The sequence below is a fragment of the Suricata suricatta genome, chromosome 8 (assembly GCF_006229205.1).
Source record: "Suricata suricatta isolate VVHF042 chromosome 8, meerkat_22Aug2017_6uvM2_HiC, whole genome shotgun sequence".
Lineage (NCBI taxonomy): Eukaryota > Metazoa > Chordata > Mammalia > Carnivora > Herpestidae > Suricata > Suricata suricatta.
In genome coordinates, this window is record NC_043707.1 from 98,736,246 (window position 1) to 98,755,559 (window position 19,314).

Consider the following 19,314-nt stretch of genomic DNA (forward strand, 5'->3'; position numbering starts at 1 on the left):
ATTGGGTACACTTTATATCCAAAGGTATCACTTTGCCAGCACTGTGGGGGTTTTTTAAGGTCTTATTTATGAATTTGCCTTTTAATATATTGGATGGGGAAAGTATGCAGTTTACGGTTAAGTCTCGTACCCTGTGTATGTAAGTTTGTCAGGTGGCAGTAACTGCTAAAACAGCAACTACTTTATACCAGACGGTTTTCTGATTCTGTCCTTAGGTCAGCGCCATCCTCACCGGAAATTTCACCTCAGTCCTCTCCCCGGCCCCATAGGCCTAACAATGACCGGCTCTCTATTCTCACCAAGCTGGTTAAAAAAGGCGAGAAGAAAGGGCTATTTGTGGAGAAAATGCCTGCTCGAATATACCAGGTAAGAACCATGTAAAAAATTCTAAGGGGCAGGGGGCGCCTGGGTGGCTTAGCTGGTTAAGCCTCCTACTTCAGCTCAGGTCATGATCTCAACGTTCATGGGTTCAAGCCCCGCATCGGGCTCTGTGCTGACAGCTCAGAACCTGGAACCTGCTTCTGATTCTGTGTCTTCCTCTCTCTCGGCCCCTCCCCCTCTCATGCTCTCTCTCTCTATATATATATATATCAAAAATAAATAAAACATTTTTTTAAATTAAAAATTGTAAGGGGGAAACATCAGAGAGAAGTCAGAATCCACCCAGTAGTTCCAGAAGTACTCCCACCAGCCTCCTTGTTGACTTGGTCAGACTGAGTGCCAGCTTGTCTCTCGAGTCATTCATAACAGGTCACAGAGGTGGCCACAGACTCCAGGTGGCCGGCACTGTCACTGGCCTGCTATGTGACTGGGTGTCGCCACAGATAAACAAGTGAGAGGGAGTGGCCAGGACAGACAAACACTGCTGAAACTAGCTTACTGTCTGGAGAGGAATAGAAGTCGGGGTTCATACCTTTGGGTAAAACTAGTATGACAGTGATGACCATCAGTTATTGATATCTGCTCTGTGCTACAGGCTTTAAACAAGTCCTTAATTCTTGAAAACCTTTGTGAAGTAGTGGGTTTTATTCCTATTTTTCAAATGGAAAAACTGAGCTCAGAAAAGTAGAAATGTGAGGCTCCTGGGTGGCCCAGTCAGTTGAGCATCTGACGCTTGATTTCAGCTCAGGTCATGATCTCCCGGTTGGGGTTCATGAGATTGAACCTCCTGTCTGGGCTCTGCACTGACAGCCCAAAGCCATCTTGGGATTCTCTCTCTCTCAAAATAACAACTAAACTCTAAAAAGGGAGGAGGGGGGAAATGACCTCCCAGGATTTAAATTCAGAACTGTCCAACTGCCCAGTCCAGGTTTTATACACGAAGTGATCAAAAGCTGAGTAGCCAGTATTAGAGAAGTTAAAACTATGGAGGAGCACCTGGGTGGCTCATTCGGTTAAGTGTCCGGCTCCAGCTCAGGTCAGGATCTCACGGTTCGTGGGTTCGAGCCCCGCATCGGGCTCTGTGCTGACAGCTAGCTCAGAGCCTGGAGCCTGCTTCAGACTCTGTATCTCCCTCTCTCTCTGACCCTCCCCTGCTCGCGCTGTCTCTCTCTGTCTCTCAAAAATTAAAAAAAAAAAAAAAGAAAACTATGGAGTGTTTCAGTAAGAGAGAAAGATGTAAGCCATCCGATACAAGGAAAGCGTGACATTGGCTGTTCTTGGGAAAGCTCTGTCCCTCCCAACCCAAAATAACTGGTTTGAATTCACTTGTCCTTCATATGGTGGTTTTCCTAAGTTTCCCAAAAGGATTCAGTTTAATGAATAATAATTCACCTTCTCACAGCTTCTTATATTTGAAAGGAAGATTTTCCTCTCTCCCTTGTTAAAATTTCAAAGCTCTAGAGAAGGGTTTTTGTGAACCTTTTCTAACCTAATATAAAACCCTTTCTACCTAATGTATCATTAAAAATATCTTCCACGTGCTGAATATTTTGCCCTGTTTCTTAAAAATAATTACTGATTTTCTTTTGTAGATGGTGAGAGATGAAAACCTCAAGTTTATGAAGAATAGAGATGTGTACAGTAGTGATTATTTCAGTTTTGTTTTGTCTTTAGCATCACTGAATGCTGTAAGTACTAGTTGGCCTGTTAGTCAAGGACTAAGAAAGAGTGAAATCTGTCCGCTCAGGCGTTCAGTGACTCATCCTCACCCTTGGTTGTTAGCATGCAGATTAGATGCCCAGAACGTTCCCATAAATAATGTCACTTACTGGGTGATACGAAAATATAGGCAGTGCTCCAAACATACATTGCAGACTGTGAATGGGTGCGGGTTTCCACATACTGGCTTTTTAAAGCACCTTTCAGTTTTATGAGGAGTATATAAGAATAGCCATGAGGTGAGGTCAGTGAATATTGGCTTCGTGGAGATTAATTTGTCCTAATTTGTCATCAGACATTTTCAGACTCAAGATGAACTTCCAACTACTTCTTTTTCTTGAGTACCATGATTATAATTCGCCAGTAAGGGAAAAACTTTCTTGGTCTGTTGACAGTGCTTAACATCTTGTGGTCCAACGGTCTATTTTGAGATGGCTTCATTAAAAAGTGAAGAGGGTGTCTTTTCTTAACCTTTTTAAAAATTTAAATGGAACGTTTTCTATAATTAGCTGGCTAGATTTCTCTTATTAGTGTTTAACTTTATTATAAGTCATTCAATTCATAACTTGTAATAATCTATAAAACACCTTTGAAAAATACTCTGTTTTTTCACTCTCTCTCAGACTAAATTAAAGCATCCGTATTATCCTTGCATGGCAAAGGTGAGCTTACAGCTTGCAATTCAGTTCCTTTTTCAAACTTACCTTCGGACAAAGAAAAAACTCAGGTAAGAAACGATGTGTTTTGATAGTCTATTGTGGAAAAAGCATTGATTAATTCAGTTAAAATTGAATTTATAAATTCAAAGCATTGTGAAGGCACCTACCTAATATGTTCAGGTGACTAAGACATGGTTCCCATCTTTAAAGAATTTCTAATCTCATAGGAAGGATAAATGAGACGAAGCAAGGCATAAATGCCATTGCGTCTTTCGGAATTGGACAAAATCGTATCGTATGCAAATATGGGGATTGGGTAGGTGTTAAAGACATTGATATTCTCAGAGAATTTTGAAAGGCAAAAACAAACAGAATAATCTAAGTGAAAGGGGAAAACCTGGGTAAATCTTAAGACTTGCCTGAAGAGTTGTGAATGACCAGGGTTTTGCTCAGACACGGAAGGCTCACTGGAGGTGAGGTCAGATGCGGGCTGTAGAGGAGCCCGCCAAGTATCGTGAGTGCCACAGAGGGGAGTTGGGACTTTGTTCAGTGGGAGATCGTGGAGGGTTTTTGAATGGGGGGATGTACATACAGAGACACGCTAGACTTTGGCAGCATGTGGTCCACTGTTGGTTTTTATCTTCAGCACCTGGAAGGTGCTGGACACGTGTTAGGTGCTGGGTGCAGAGTTGTCTGGGAATAAATGGTTGAGAAGTGAAGAGTCATTGCCCACTGGCCAGAGGAGGTGCCCCGGGGTGGGGGGAGGGGCGGGGGGGATGTGGGTGAGGAAGGCGGTTACCGTCGGAAGACAGGTGCAGGTCTCAGTCTGGTCCCTCTCAGCCGCCCCGTGCACTTCTCCAAGTATGGGGAGGTCTTCAGAGAGATTCCGCCATCAAGAAACACTTGAGAGGAAACAGATATAATGGCAACTTCATTTTCATATGTAGTAAAGATAAATGATCTTTATTCTTCAATTGAAAACGAGGGAATAATATGTTCCTTTCTTTTAATGTCTGGCATAGGACTAGGAATTTCATTACTTTTATTTGTGAAATTTGCTTGAGCTATCAGTACATTGGAGACTTTCCATTTTGTTTATATTTACCATTTTGGGGCTTGAGAAAGTAGAGGGTGTTATGTGAGGTCACGGGCAATTGAGCCTTGATACCTCGTTGTCTGCCCAGATGTTTTCTCCATAAAGCAGGATACTAATGGCCATAGCAATGAAGTACAAGAATGTGATGTAGTAACCTGTTTTGAAGGTGGGCGTTTTATGAGTGTCAGTTAGTTAAAACAAAATGCTGCAGGTCAGACATTTTTCCCGATTAAAATTGCTTGAAGAAGATGCAAAAGATTAAAAAAAAAAAAAAAAAAACCTAAGACTTCACACATTTGGGGGGGGAAGCAAGGGATGGGCGAATCACATCACAAATAAAAAATGCAAAGGGCTGGCTTCTGCGGCGCATGGAGCCATGTTAGTCAGCGGTCTTGGGTATTCAGCCTCCCCTCTACCCCACCTGCCCCCAAATCAGTTAACTAAAACCAGAGTGACACTCCACGGGGTTCTTCCTGGGGGTCTGACTCCTTACATCTCTGCCTTTGCTTTTTTAAAGGGTTGACACTGAAGAATGGATCGCCACTATTGAAGCATTACTTTCCAAAAGTTTTGATGCTTGTCAGTGGCTCGTTGAGTATTTTATTAGCTCTGAAGGACGAGAATTAATAAAGTAAGTGCCAAGATCTTTTAACTAATTAAAAGAAAGGTATGTCTCTTCTAGTGATTTAGAGCTGCAGTTTCTTATGACTATGTTTATTTCTACTTGAAATTGCTTTTCTGATTAGAGTCCATTTGGAACTATTCCCCCTAGAAGCGTGAGGAAACTTTTCAGGTCACTAAGAAATCATTCTTTCATGAAAACTGTCTCTGTTGGACTAGACTCTGACAAGCATTCCATGAGCGAAAGGAGAGCATGTGTGCACATAGCCACGTGCTCCCAGGCAAGCATGGCCTGACCAGCTGCCGTGGCTCTGGGACTCACAGTCTGGTGGCAGGTGCAGACGTCAGCAGTGCCGGTTACTACGGAGCAGTGCCACAGTGTCCGACATCTAGCCACATTTGGATTCTGGCAAAGATCCTGTTTTCCAAAAACTCACTCGTGGTATAATACCTGCGGTAGTACCTTTATCTACATGCCTGTAATAAAAAATAGTTTGCTTTTTTTGGTGAAAAGTCTAGATGCTATAGCCACGGTGGATGTTTACACCATACTCCAGTCCTCCTCAGGCCCGCTTCTCTTGTCCTTGGGGAGGGCAGTACTTATGCACAGGCTCTGTGATCTCAGTGTCCCTTGTCCCCAGGGCCCCCCCCTTCATCTCCGTACCCCTCATGCCTGCCAGGCTAGCACACCCCACCTCCAGCTAAGGCCCTTGCCTCGGACTTCACTGAGAAAATTCGAGTAACAGATGAGCAGGCCTCTGTCCCCAGCACGTCAGAGCCTGTTCTCGTCATCTTTCCTCCTGCTACTGGAGGAAGTGGCCTCGGTCCTCTCAAAATTAATCTCTCCCTGAGCAAACCCTTTATCAGCATCTTTACCTTCTAGAATTTTCTACAGAGTACTTCTGTGAGCATGCACATATGCTCTGGTACCGTTCAACTCAGACAACAGAGAATTCAGAAGTAAATATAAGCCCCTTTTGCAGGGAGCTCACAGTCTGGTGGCATGTTAGCCAATCGAGACTCTTGATCCCATATTCTCTAGGTCTGAGCCCCAGACACTCATTTACCTACTTCATATCTCCACTTCTTTCTCTAATCTACCTCATACAGCAACAAACATGGTTTTTTGAAATAAACTGGATCTACATTACATCTTTGCTTGAAAATTCTTCAGTGCATTCCTATCAGACTCCTCATAAAATCCACAGCCTTTAACCTAAACCACAAGGCCTTGAATATGGTCTTGCTTCAGTTTCCTCACACTGGCTTGTTGATTCCTTCAACAAGCTAAGCTTTCTCTTCCTGCCTAAAGACCCTTGCACCTTAGTTACCTCTATCCGGACCATTTTCCCCATCCAGTCCTGCATCTTATCCTTCAGGCGTCAGAGAAGCCATTCCGTCCAGTGACCCTCTCTGAAGCCAGTCTACACGGTGGTCTGCTCTGCTGTTTTGCCTGTCTCCTCACTAAACTCCGGCTTCTTGAGGGCAGAAGCTAAGCCTGCCTGGTTCCCTACTGTACACAAAGAGCCTGGCACGTAGGAAGCACTCTGCCGTCTGTGGGTGCGTGCATACATGTGTGCACACCTGCACGTAATGCCTCGAGAGAGAGCAAGTGACCGTTCATTGAAGTGCTCTGCGTGCCTGGCCCTTTGGGGTTTGCATTGAGATGAACTTTCCCCCGTTTTTCCAGTGTGATTCCCAAGCCTCTTCCCAATAGTAGGAAGTTGAATGTCCTAGAATCATCATATATTTGGAAGGAACGTGGCAAATATTTAGTTTATTCCCTTATATCCAACCAGGCTTGCTTGGAAATATTTCCAGAAGAGCTTAGTGACTCCTCTGAGAGTATGTTTGGTTTCTTAGTGTTCTTCATGGTTAAGAATCCCAATGAATTACCTAATCTGAATTGTTCTTCAGAGAGTTTATTATATTTTTGTCTCTTTATGACTGTCAATTTGTCACTGTCGGTTGCTGGTTTATATTTTATAATTTTATAATTCTGTTTTTAAGATCACACAGTTTACCATTGTTGCAACTAAAATAACTGTGTGAAGGGGCTGCTGTCTCTTAGGTCAGAGCTTTTCAGTGTAGTGCTTTCTTTTTTTAAGGCAATGCGTACATATTACCATAATCGTAAAAATTTGAAGTTGTACTAAGCACTGCTTGAAAATTGATCTGTATTAAAAATTAACCTCAATTAAAACTACTAAACAAAGAATATTTCACATCTTTTAAAAAGTGTTTGCTGTGGAAGCATTTAAACATACAGCAGAGCAGCCAGGATGGGAGCCTGCCCTGTGCCACTTCCCGGCCCGGTGGCCAGCACTTTGCCCACCCTGTGACCCACCCCCCAGTGCCCACCACTCGCTCACAGGCCTGCTTTTTTTCCTCAACTAATTTAAAATAAGTCTCAGATTTCCCCGGGCAACTCAAAAAAGTTCATTCTTCCACCGAGTCTATACACATCAGGATGCACACAGGCGCCACACGTGGCCTTTAGTTTGTATGCCTGTCAGGCCTCTTTTAATCTACAGTTGTTCCTTTCCCACCACCTCCTTTCTAATCATGCCAGTTTTTTGAGGGGCACACTGGCCATGTACCCTGTAGAAGGCCCCTCATTGTGGATTTGTCTGCGTTCTCATAGTGCCTCCTGGTGTCTATGATAGGAAATGTGGAGCAGCCCCTGGAGACGGGCTTTCCAGAAGAATTGTACCCCAGTCTGACAAAGCCTCCGGAGCTGAATGTTACAGACACACTTGTCACCTTTAACTTTCTTGTGGTTGCCTCTTAAAATCTTAGTGCATTTTGAACACAGCCATTTCAGGTAGCATCAGCCATTACAGGGAATGAGCAGCAGAGTGACCGCAGAAAGCTCCACTCTGCTCTCTCTCTGGGAAGAAGAAGGCAGGGCTCTGCACGTACCCCTGAAAGGGGAGGAAGGACGGACCAGTGCTGTGCCCACACATGGACCAGAGCGGTGTTCCGCTATCACCTGGAGGGCGCGGCCATCAGCATTTGGCTGTATTTAAACCTTTCGTGTGGAATCATGAGGACTTTCTGTTAAGAAATATTAGAAAAGACAGATGGGTTTCCACTTTGCTGAGTTTGGGCTGGCCCATGGAAGCGAGCGTTTGAAGCAGAGCGCAGAGCATAGCTAGAGAAGCACGCCGTCCAGGCATGCGCACCCCTCTCCGCCCTGAGAGCAGGGCCCCTGCCCTCACCACCTCTGCCTCTGCGGCCGCCGCACCCCCACTCCGCACGTGGAAGGGGTTGAATGCGGGTGCCGTGCAGTGGCTGACTGCACCCCAGCAGTGCCGAGACCGTGGAGGCATCTAATACACCTTGGGTGCTGGGGTCATCGGCGTCCTCCCCATCACAGAGGAAGGAAATAGGGAAGCCCCACCGCTGGTTTAAGGGGTTAGGTAGCAAGGCTTGAGGGGAGGAGAGGAAAAAGATAGAAATCCTGGTGCGCAGGTGGAGCAGGAGGGGCTGTCTTAACTGTGAACTTTAGTATCTTACTCTGGAAACCTCGAGGGCTCCCCCTGGGAGAACTCCAGAGTGAACAGAATTTATAAAATGGTAGGTCCTTTGCTTTCACATCTCTTCACATCCATGTATCTCATTATGCTGTTTACATTTATGCAAATACTCGTTTCAGGAGAAGGGGGGAAGAAGGGGGGAAACCTCCATTCAGCACCCAGGGGTCTGGTCTTCATGTCTGGCCTTTTTCCCCTGCACAGCAGCCAGAGATAGTGTCCCAAAGCTCTCAGGAGCCTTGACCCAAAAGCTTGGAGGGATTCTGTTTCTTGGACAGTCGGCGGGCCTGGTGTCGGGCAGGTTGGGTCACAAAAACGCCTTCCGCCTTCTCAGCACGCACCTTGTCCCTGTATGTTCTAGGATTTTCTTGCTGGAGTGCAGCGTGCGGGAAGTACGAGTTGCCGTGGCCACCGTTCTGGAGAAAACCCTAGACAGTGCCTTGTTTTATCAGGATAAGGTCGGTCTCGTTTCTTAAATGTTACGTCTACGTTCTGTTTCTCCCAAGTGTCTTAAATTGCCCATGATGAGAGAGAGAGCCCAGGGTTGGAGTCTGGTGATTCTGCGGCAGAGAATGCAGCTCCCACGGACTGCCTTTCTGATAAATGCCAGGGTTAGAAGGCGTGCTGTCCTTGCCTGCTCGTACCTCAGAAGTCAGGATAGCCTAGGGACTCGGGGCTGCTCTAGTCTGCTTCAGGCTTTTCTCTCTAGAGCACTCCTTTCTCAGAGTCTTCTCTCAAGGCTCTGTGTTGTTTCGCTGAACTGAGACTAACCTGAGTCCAGAGACTCTAGTCTAGACCCACAGACATTCTGAGCCGCACTTGGCTTTGTCTGTTTTCTTACAAGCTGTTTCCCTGATCCAAACCTGCGGTTGGCAGCCAGACCAAACTGCCGCCCGTCCAGGAAGGAGCAGCAGCCAAGATGGCTTCTTCATTGGTCTCCATTGCTCCTAACCTTTGTTCCTGTTCTCCTGGATTTCTTCTTCCTGATTGTTTCTGCCACATATTTTCGGGTTCACATTTCCATACGTGCTAAAACAAACTGTGCTATATATGACTATCCTCAAGTTTCTAAATTTTAAGTTTTAGGGAAATAAATGACATATACTGTAAGTCTGATTATTATTCAGTGTGTTATTAAGTCCTAGCAAATATAGTACCTCTTCCCAAGTTTGCTGTTTCAAACAGCTGACACTCCATGGAAAACTTTGAAAAATGTTGGTTTCAGATCTGATTGGCTCCTTATAGACATTGGCTGGAGGCACTGTGTCTCGACGAAATGCAAATTCTAGGAATTGCTGCTTCAGATTCAGACGTTGGCTTTGCTGTTCCCACCTTGAGCAAGTCCTTTTGCTTTTATTTTTTATTAAAAAAATTTTTAAGTTTATTTATTTATTTTGAGAGAGAGAGAGAGAGTGAGTGCAAGTGGGGAAGGGGCAAAGAGACAGAGGGAGAGAGAGAGAATCCCAAACAGGCTCCGTCCGCATTGTCAGCACAGAGCCCCCGATGTGGGGCTCGAACACACAAACCACAAGATCGTGACCTGAGCCAAAGTCAGACGCTTAAGCGTCTGAGCCACCCAGGCGCCCTGCAAGTCCTTGAAGAAAGATACTAATCCAGTTACAGTACTTGGCACCCAAGTTAGTTCCTTCAACATTGCCTGACCAAAGTTCACCATTAGACCAGACAACCTAAGGAGCTTGGCTCAGCCCAGAGTGAACAAGGAAGTCAAATAGGCCCTTTAAGGAAGACCTAGAAGAAGTCGTGGCTCAATTCCAGGAATTACAAGGAAGCTAAGGTCTACGCTTAGGCACTGGTTTTCAGTCAGCTTAAACAACAGGACCGTTTCTCACCCCTCATCTTACCTGGATGCAGAACATATAAAATCAGTCATTGGGAGCCGCTGAGGACAGTTTTTATGCCATTGTTCTTGAAATACGCTCGCGGAGCTTTTCTAAGAGACTTAACCGAGGGGCCTTCCTGCTGTCCTCCTTCCTCCCGTGTACCAACCCACACAGAGGATAAAAGCAAAATTAGTGCAGCCTCCCTCCGGATGGGGTCAGGCCATGGCGTAGCAGGTAGTCCACCAACCGCTAGAGGCAGGACTGCAGGTGGTAGGAAGGGAAGGGAGTCGTGGGGGCGTAAGCGTGGAAGCCATTGCCTCCATGAAGTCTGTTTGCCATCCAGCTGACGCATTTTCTGTCTGTTTTCCCCCATGATGGAGATCGTGCCTCTGGCCACCCACCTTATATAGTACTTTGAAAGCAAAGCGCTGTGTCAGTGGTAGGTTAACCATACTTATGACACTTAGGACAGGTGTGACAGGATGGGCGGGATGATTTCAGAAGCCCATGACCACTACCTTCAGGGGAAATGAGCTCACAAGAGTAGTAAGCTGGTCTTAGTTCTCTAGTCACAGATGAATTTCTAGGGACTTGTCTAAAACCAGCTGGGGTGGGAGGGAAAGAAGAAGCAATGTGATAACCAAAATGGTTTCTAAACAAATACAATGTTTTTCAAAGCTTTCCATGAGGCGTCCGCGGGCTCTCAAGTAAGTTCACAGCTGAGTCGGTTACCGTTGTCATCCTGTCAGGCTGTTGTTCCCCATTTGCTCCATTGGCTTGATTTCTGGCCCCTATGCCTGTGTGTGTGTTTTTTATTCTTTGCATCTGTGATTATGTGAAGAAGTAGCGTGGTGGAGGGAGGGATTCAGAAATGTTTCCTCTAAGCGCCCTCCCCCACTTTTTTTTTAAGAGACAGAAATTGGCTCTGCCACAAATGTGACCATTAGGCCATGAGTCCCGCCCTTGAATCTGAAATCTAGAGAACAAGACTAGGCTTTCTTCTTCATTGTTTCTACAGTACCAGTCTTTTCCTGGAGGATACAAGTGTGATCTGTTTTTGCTCAAAGCATAAATCCTTCTGAATCTGAGACCGGATTGTATCAATCAGACTTTCCTTTTGTTCTTGGGGTGATTTCCTTCAGAGTAACCCCACTACAGATGTCTGGCTTATGTTCTTTTTCTTTACGTGATTTCGTCTTTCCTCAACCAGTTAAAAAGCCTTCATCAGTTACTGGAGGTGCTCCTTGCTCTGTTGGATAAGGATGTCCCAGAAAACTGTAAGAACTGTGCGCAGTACTTTTTCCTATTCAACACTTTTGTACAAAAGGTAAGTGAATTTTTTTTCCTAATAGCTTCTCCTCACATAGCAGATTTGTAGTCTAAAGGAATTTTTCATACATGGGAAAAACTTAGACTGGTCAATATTGGATCCAAAGATAAGGTTTTACAAGCATTTCTTCTTAAAAATCTCTATTTGTGGATTCTGCTCCTTGCCAGAACTCTGATACAGGTAGACACAGTTACTCAGTGATAGTAGGGGAGTCTGCGTGAGGACGAGCCTCCTTGCAACGCCTGGCGGCCATCATGAAGCAACGTGAGGTTGCCGAAACTCAAGAGTCTTTTAAATCACGTTTTTAGCCAGTACTTTCTGTATGTAAATCATAGCATTTAACTTAACCCCTGGGGCACCTGGGTGGCTCAGTCAGTTGAACGTCCAACCTCAGCTCAGGTCATGATCTCACAGTTTATGAATTTGAGTCCCACGTCGGGCTCTGTGCTGACAGCTCAGAGCCTGGAGCCTGCTTCAGAATCTGGGTCTCCGTCTCTCTCTGCCCCTTCCCTGCTTGCATTCTATCTCTTCCTCTCTTTCAAAAATAAATGTTAAAAAAAAAAAAAAAATTTACCCCTTGAAACTTCTCATTTAACTGTGTTTTTAATACAGATTTTTATCTGGATAGATCTATAACTTGTCGTTCTTGATATTTTGTGACAGCAAGGTATTCGGGCTGGGGACCTTCTTCTGAGGCATTCAGCTCTACGACACATGACCAGCTTTCTCCTCGGGGCCAACCGGCAGAACAATCAGGTAACGTCATCTTCTTAGGGCCCAGTGCAATGGTTGTGGTTTTGTCACCATGTTGTCTCTTTTTATGTGATGAATATATTTTGTTTCATAAGAGTCCAGGTACTAGTACTACGTAGCCTTTAAAATTCTTTGGAGTTCAGTTGTTTTTACAGCCTCTTCAAAGAATTCAGTCTGATCGTAACTCATGGACATGACTAACCAGAATATCGGTCACAAGTGTCCTAGGAGAAAAGATGGGCTCTGCCTGGGGGTGTTTCAAAAGCCTGTAGGAGATAGTGGCACTGGGGCCTCCACTTGCCCCCTGGGACTGTGAGCAAGGCTGTTCGGTGGAGGTTGTAAGTGGGGTGCTGGTCACAACGGTTCAAACGGGAAGTTGAACGGTGATGCCCTGAGTGATGCTCTGCATATAATGCTCACAGACAATGAAAGGGAAGTTGTGATAGATCGGGCTGGGCATAGCAAAAGAGGGCTCCCCTGGGTGGCTCAGTCGGGGAAACGTCTGACTGGCACAGGTCATGACCTCACAGTTCACGAGTTCGAGCCCTACATCAGGCTCTGTGCTGACAACCCAGAACCTGGAGCCTCCTTCTGATTCTGTGTCTCCCTCTCTCTGCCCCTCCCCCACTTGCACTCTGTCTCTCAAAAATGAATAAACATTTTTAAAAATTTTAAAAAAGAGGAATCTCCTGTGTGGAGTTTCTGAATTGGTGTGTTTCTCCCATAATTGTAGTCTTCTGTTTGATAGACTTAACTGTGAACAGAGTGAATGTGCACCAATGATAAACACTATTTATGGAGTGTCTGTTACATGCTAGGCACACAAGTTACCTTACACACTATACCTCTGATTCAGGTCAGTAAAATAAGCATTTTCTTCCCCATTTTCAAACAAGAATCGAAGCTCAGAGAAGCTGAGTGAATCATGTGAGGTTGCAAAGCTAACGCGCTGTGGAGCCGGGGTTCAGACTGGGCTCTGCCTTCCCTTCTATGTGACGTGTCACACAGGCGCACGTCCCTTTCTCCGTGAGGACACAGACCTGTGTCCCAGGCCTCCTCTCAGCCTCCTACTGCCCTCTCTAGTATTAAAAACAAGTCTGCTGCCATAGCTTGATCTGTGTTGATCCGTGTTGATCCATGTTGATACCGTGTTGAAATTTACAGTGTCTTGTACTTTGTTCTCTTTCGGATCATACTCCATTGACACTGGCGATTGATTACTATTGACTGTAATTTAAATAAGGTTCAGTATAATTACTAGTGCTCTATAATTCATGTTGTTTTGCCTTTATGGAGCATATAGAACATTGAGACATTTTTTTTCCTGGTTTTAATTTCTGGGTTTTTTTTCTTAGTTTGCACCCAAGTTAGTTAGCATACAGTGCAATAATGATTTCAGGAGTAGATTCCAGTGATTCATCCCCCGTGTATAACATCCGGTGCTCATCCCAACAGGTGTCTTCCTTAATGCGCCTTACCCATGTAGCCCACCTCCCCCCACACCGCCCGTCCAGGAGAACGTTCTCACTTTTAGTGTTTCATTTGGTCCTCACAGCCGCACAGTGGGCAGGTATGCTGTCTCTGCCATTCCACAAAGAGGCCATGTGCTGTCATGGTCAAGAACTTGCCCGCGTCCACCAAGCACGGTGAATGGCACGGGAGGGCCAGGCTCCGGCTCTCCAGCCTCCTGGTTTTCCCCGTCATCCTGAGCTAGAGGAAAGTCACCAGCACATGAGAAGCATTCAGTACCTGACCTCAGTACCTAAATGGAACTGTTTCACAACACAATATGTCTAAGGGAAAAAAACACTCTTACGCTAACTTAAAACCCATGACTTTTCTTATACCTTGAGTTTTTCGATCAGACACCGAAAAGAATTGTGGCTCAAAGTATCATGAACCAGCCTGTCCTCTCACTTCTTTTCCATAGTATTTCTAACCAGAACACTAACGCTCAGTCTGTTTTCACTGTCGACAGATCCGTCGGTGGAGTTCGGCACAAGCACGAGAATTTGGGAATCTTCACAATACAGTGGCGTTACTTGTTTTGCATTCAGACGTCTCTTCCCAAAGGAACGTTGGTGAGCTTTAATATATCATTAATACAGCAGAAGAAAGAAGAAAGAGTGAATTTGTCAGTAATGCACAGAGACTAATAATGTTAGCAATTAAACGAATATTATTCTCATTTGGCTCTTTGATATTTGAGGAACACTTAAGTTATTTTGTTTTAATGCATGTTAAATTTTACTTTATTTGTCACAAGAGAAAGTCATTTTTTTGGTGGGGAGGGGTGTACAAGTATTTAAAAAAATACTCTGGAATTAGAGGCCAATTCAGAATTCATTCATTACATTCATTACCATAATCGGCACAGTTAATCTAGTGGGGAAAATAGCCAAGTGTGGGCTGGAGTCTCCTAGCTGTGTGAACTTGACCAAGCCACCTGACCTTTCTGATTCTCAATACAAAATGGAAATATTAAAAGCATAGCTCCCCAGGTGTAATTAGGATTAATGAGGTCAAAAGTTAAAGTACTTGGTAGGACTGGAGAGGGCTCAGATGTAAATTCTGTCACAGACGTGTGTTTGGATGTAAGAGGTAGCTGGTACTTCCCATTTTGTCCCTCAGAACAGTCGTCAGCTGCTCGGTCCTCATTGAGTGCCGCTGAGACAAATCACCTTTGTGCTCACCCAGTCCCCTAGCCTGTGCGTGCACCGCATTTCCATGCTGCTGCCAGGCCTTGTCAGGAGGGCAGCGGTGGCAGTGGCAAGAGTAATACAACAGGGCAGCTGGAAAGTACTGGGTGTTTTCTGTGTGCTGTGCTGTGTGCTCCGGGTGTGCGTATGTGTGTGTGTAATCCCCTGAGCCATCCTGGGAGCGGGGCCCCGTTCCGCAGATGGGGAACCAGAGCAGGTGTGGTCAGCGTCCCTGTCCTCTGACCGGGGAGGTCTGATAGAAGTCCCTGGGCATCATCCCGATCTGGAAATGCTTCCTGACTCTCTGAAGGACCATTGGGGAATGCTCGGATGGTTGTGGGGTGCCTTGTTTCTTTACGCTGACTCATACTGAAAAGACAAGGCTGCCCAATTTGTGAGCTCAGACAGGTTTGTAAGGGGAAATCAGAGTGTGAGTCCTGGTTTCCTAGCGCATGGGGCAACTCACTCCTTCGATGTGGGTCCGTTCTTCTTAGCATAGGTGATGTGGGCTGCTGTTTGTGGGCACTTGTTTGAGCAACATGGGTCTCGTCCAGTGTCTCTTCGGAGGCATTTGAACATGTGGTTTCATATCCGATTTATATTTTTACGTTGAAAGATGGTCTTGGGTGGGATGACTAGGAGTCTGGAGATCTGAGTAGTCGCTCTGACAACTTGGGCACACGCTGTGAGAAGCGGGTAAACCTCTTCTCCTGTCTGCACGCCCTCTTCCCCACTCGACTGAGGGAACAGGCTGTTAAGTACTGAGCGGTCGCGTGTGTGACTGCGGAGCATCGCTTCACCGCGTAGATGGTCTCTCATGAAATAGCATCAAGTGAGACGGGTTCGCTTTTCTTGGTCCCCTAAAGCTCCTGGTATATTTAAACAACGGCCACCGATTAGCATCGCCCCCTCCAGCCCCTTGCTGCCGCTCCATGAGGAAGTAGAAGCCTTGTTGTTCTTGTCTGAAGGGAAGCCTTACCTGTTAGAGGTAAGTACTTGATCTTCTGCAGCCATTGTCTTTCTATTTTCAGTATTTTGCCCTTTGTGATGTTTTGCATGTTGCCTCTGATAGAGAGTATGGTTAAGAGAAGAAATGATTCTTTCAAATTAATGTTTCTTCCTTGGTGTTTGTCACAAAGAAATGCTCCATTGGGGGCACCTGGGTGGCTCAGTCGGTTAAGCATCTGACTTGAGCTCAGGTCATGATCTCACAATTCGTGGGTTCAAGCCCCCCATCAGGCTCTGTGCTGACAGCTCAGAGCCTGGAACCTGCTTCAGATTCTGTGTCTCCCTCTCTGTCTGCCCCTCCCACACTCATGCTCTGTCTTCACTCTTTCTCAAAAATAAATAAACATTTAAAAAAAAATTTTTTTTTAATTAAAAAAAGCAATGCTCTACTGAAGAGAATTTTTATCAGTCCTCCCTGCAAGCGAGGTTTGGCCTCCTGGCATGGCACAGCTAATTGTCCCGCCAGGTCTCAGGAGGAAGGGAACGATGCCTCTCAGCAATCATTTACTCAGTTTATATCGGGGGGTTTGTCCCCAGCCTTCTGTGTGTGTCTCTGGTCCTGCCGTACTACTTCCAGCTCTGGAACTCGCGTTCTTGGTGAGCCTCAGGAGTGTGGAAGTGGGCTGCTTACGGCCCTCCGTGGTGCCGCACACGGTGCGGCCCTTCCTCAGCCGCCGTCCTTCCCTTCCGCCCAGGGCTGCCTGGCCCTGAGAATGTAATCAGCCAGTCCCTCTTCCAGAACTTGACTTACTTGCATAAGTTGTGAGCCATATGTAATCCCGGTGGTGTAATCACGTCAGCAGGGCTGTACCATGTAGCTTCTGTTTTTTAGCTTAACGCTGTTTACTTTAGGGGTCCGTCAGTGACTCTCTTAGTGCTGGGGGTGCTGGTGCATTGGGGCCCTTTATCTTTGGAAACCTGGTGAGCGTGACTCCTGGGGGGAAAAGGTGCACATTTTTACAGATTTTTTTCAGACAGGCTTAGGCCTCTAGCAATTCAGAAGGCCTATTTTGAGGTGATGTTGAAGATCTTAACTCTGAGGACCCTTCAGCTAAAGTCAGGAACACCATCTCGACAATGAACTGCGCCCTAAGAGTTTTCCTCCTTCTGTACCCTCCCGCTAGGTGATGTTTGCCCTTCGAGAGCTGACGGGCTCGCTCCTGGCGCTCATCGAGATGGTGGTGTGCTGCTGCTTCTGCAACGAGCACTTCTCCTTCACCGTGCTGCACCTCATCAAGGTAGGGCCTCCGGGGCCACCGGGCCTGCGCGGGCTGCCCCTGCCCCCCGAGCACACGCTGCCGCTTCTCATCATAAAAGCACCGTAGGCTCGGTTTTAAAAAACAAAGAATAAAAGGGACCCAGCGTCTTCCCATTCATTGATAATCACCACGAACATTGTCTTAGGTTTCCCTTTTATTTTCTGTGCGTATTTTACCATAATTGGAACTTTACTGTCTTTAGGATTTTGTGTTTTTCATTTGATGTGGTGTTTTCCCATCTCGTGAAGTTACCTTTGAGGATATTTCATCCCCTCGTGTACCTTTGTTTCCTGAGCCATTCCCTTCCTACTGACGCACATTTCCATTGGGCCCCATTGTTAAGGACTTAGAACATGCTTCACAGTTAACCCTAGGCTGTGGCGACCGTTATTATAGAAGATGGTTCCAATTTCGGGTCCTTTTCACTAGGCAGCATTTTAAAAATCAAAGGCAGGTTTATCTTACCTTCTGAAAGAGTGACGTAATTCGTTAGGAAGCTCTGATCAGTATTGTAATTAGTCTTATGTTGCACTTAACTGGGCACCCAGCACTGTTCCATGCATCACATAGTTACATATTTAATCCTCAAGTGGTCCTATGATATAAATACTACTGTTGCTAACATTTTACAGCTGAGGACCCTGAGGCCCAGAGTGAGTAACTTGCCAGGCGTCCCATGGCTAGTAAGTGAACAGTGGGAATTTGAACGTCTGCAGTTTGGCTCCAGGGCTGTGCTCTTAACCGTATTGTTTACTGCCTTTCTAGGTATTACTAGAAAAACCTTGAAGCCAGCACATATTTTTGTTAGTTTTTAGTCTGTAATTTTTTAATTGTCTGGATACTGTATGCCTGCACTTTCTTTGTGAAAAATTAAAACCTGTTGGTAAGACCAAAGTCCCTCAAGCAACCTTGACCTCTCTCCACCCTACCCCAGGGAGCAGTACTGTCACCTTCTCGGTGGCCTCTTTGAGTTTTTACCATATATACTAGTTTCTGCGCACAGAATCTCTGCCCCGCCCCCCTTTGTACCTTCTTACCACCAGGACTTGTAGTAGTGAGGTGTTAAGAAGTAGCAAGTGATTAGTGGATTATGTGTTCAGACCGTTACTAAAATGTGTTAGCCCTGAGCCTTTTCTGTGGAAACCTGGATCCGAGGTGATTGAGTTCCTCTTCTTACTCTTTACTAATTATATGACCTCAGGCAGTTTCCTCCTCCGTTAAGTGGGAGGGAAGTATGACTTGACTCAACAGTGTGAGATGTCAGTGAGGTGTGACACACGGATCCCTTAGTTCCGGACCTTGCACCTTGGAACGGTGGTGGTGTAGCCCGTGTCCTTCCCCATAATCCACGTGCATGAGGCTGGTAAGGTGCCCATTAGAGTGTGAGTTTGATGAACCTTGATCCCTTCAGTTCGTGTGTGTTGGCGACTTTTCTATTTCATAAGCTGACCTTTCTCACGTATGTCACTCATAGCGTCCTTACCCCAGAGCATATGTTCTGGAAAACATGATAGGATGTGCGTGAATGAAATAGAAACAGAAATGTGGGCCTGTTCACTTAAAATTCTCTTTTTCTTTCTGCCTTTCTTCCTCTCTCCTTCCTTACTGCATAGCCAAGTATCCTAGCCTTGCAGTGTTACAGTCCGTAGAAACTGCTCTAGTGCCACACTTAGCCCAGGGGGCACTTACCCAGGGTCGAGCAGGGTAGTGGTGGAAATAGAGCTTGAGTCCAGCCCTGTTGCTTGCCACCCTCATGAGCTTTCCATGGAAGACTCACTGGAATTTTTGTGCTTTTAAAAAATATTTCAGAACCAACTAGAAACAGCTCCACCCCATGAGTTAAAGAATACGTTCCAACTCCTCCATGAGATACTGGTAAGTGAAAAACGTTCGGATTCTCCTGTGGTGTTTATTCGGGTTACTAGTCAGAGGGCCTGGGTGGCTCTGTCGGTTGGGTGTCCAACTCTTGATTCAGCTCAGGTCGTGGTCTCACGGTTGTGAGGTCGAGCCCCAGGTCAGGCTCTTCACTGAGTGTGGAATCTGCTTATAAGATTCTCTCTCCCCTTCCCCCCCACCACTTACACTCTCTTTCTAAAATTAAAAAAAAAAAAACAACAGGGCTCTAGTCAGCATGTGTTTGTAAACATAAGTTGCGCATCCTTGTTCTCACTTGGTCTGCACGTAGTGAGTTCTCTTTACAGCAGTCATGTGTTTGTCATTACTGACTTGGGGGCGAGTGGTAAGAAAACTACCTCGTGGGCACTCACAGTTGAGTGAGGGAGCCTGCCAAGTACAGGCAGTGACAGCGCAGAGAGCAAGGAAGTGCGGGCGGGGAATGTGCCAAGCACAGATACCGTCTCCTTCAAACCTCAGGATTACCGTCTGGTAAAATGCTGCTCTGCAGTTCATTCA

At 45.9% G+C, this 19,314-nt stretch overlaps 1 protein-coding gene across 1 annotated transcript in view; it reads left to right on the forward strand.

Annotated features, from left to right (window-relative positions):
* Nucleotides 1-19,314, forward strand: part of USP24 (ubiquitin specific peptidase 24) — a 137,792-nt gene that overhangs the window by 107,783 nt on the left and 10,695 nt on the right. The window contains exons 53-63 of the mRNA XM_029945824.1: nucleotides 216-366; nucleotides 1,974-2,069; nucleotides 2,724-2,827; nucleotides 4,373-4,486; nucleotides 8,374-8,470; nucleotides 11,064-11,180; nucleotides 11,847-11,939; nucleotides 13,915-14,017; nucleotides 15,502-15,623; nucleotides 16,768-16,881; nucleotides 18,712-18,777. Of these exons, the coding sequence (XP_029801684.1) occupies nucleotides 216-366; nucleotides 1,974-2,069; nucleotides 2,724-2,827; nucleotides 4,373-4,486; nucleotides 8,374-8,470; nucleotides 11,064-11,180; nucleotides 11,847-11,939; nucleotides 13,915-14,017; nucleotides 15,502-15,623; nucleotides 16,768-16,881; nucleotides 18,712-18,777 (1,177 nt within the window). The remainder of the gene's footprint in view (nucleotides 1-215; nucleotides 367-1,973; nucleotides 2,070-2,723; nucleotides 2,828-4,372; nucleotides 4,487-8,373; nucleotides 8,471-11,063; nucleotides 11,181-11,846; nucleotides 11,940-13,914; nucleotides 14,018-15,501; nucleotides 15,624-16,767; nucleotides 16,882-18,711; nucleotides 18,778-19,314) is intronic.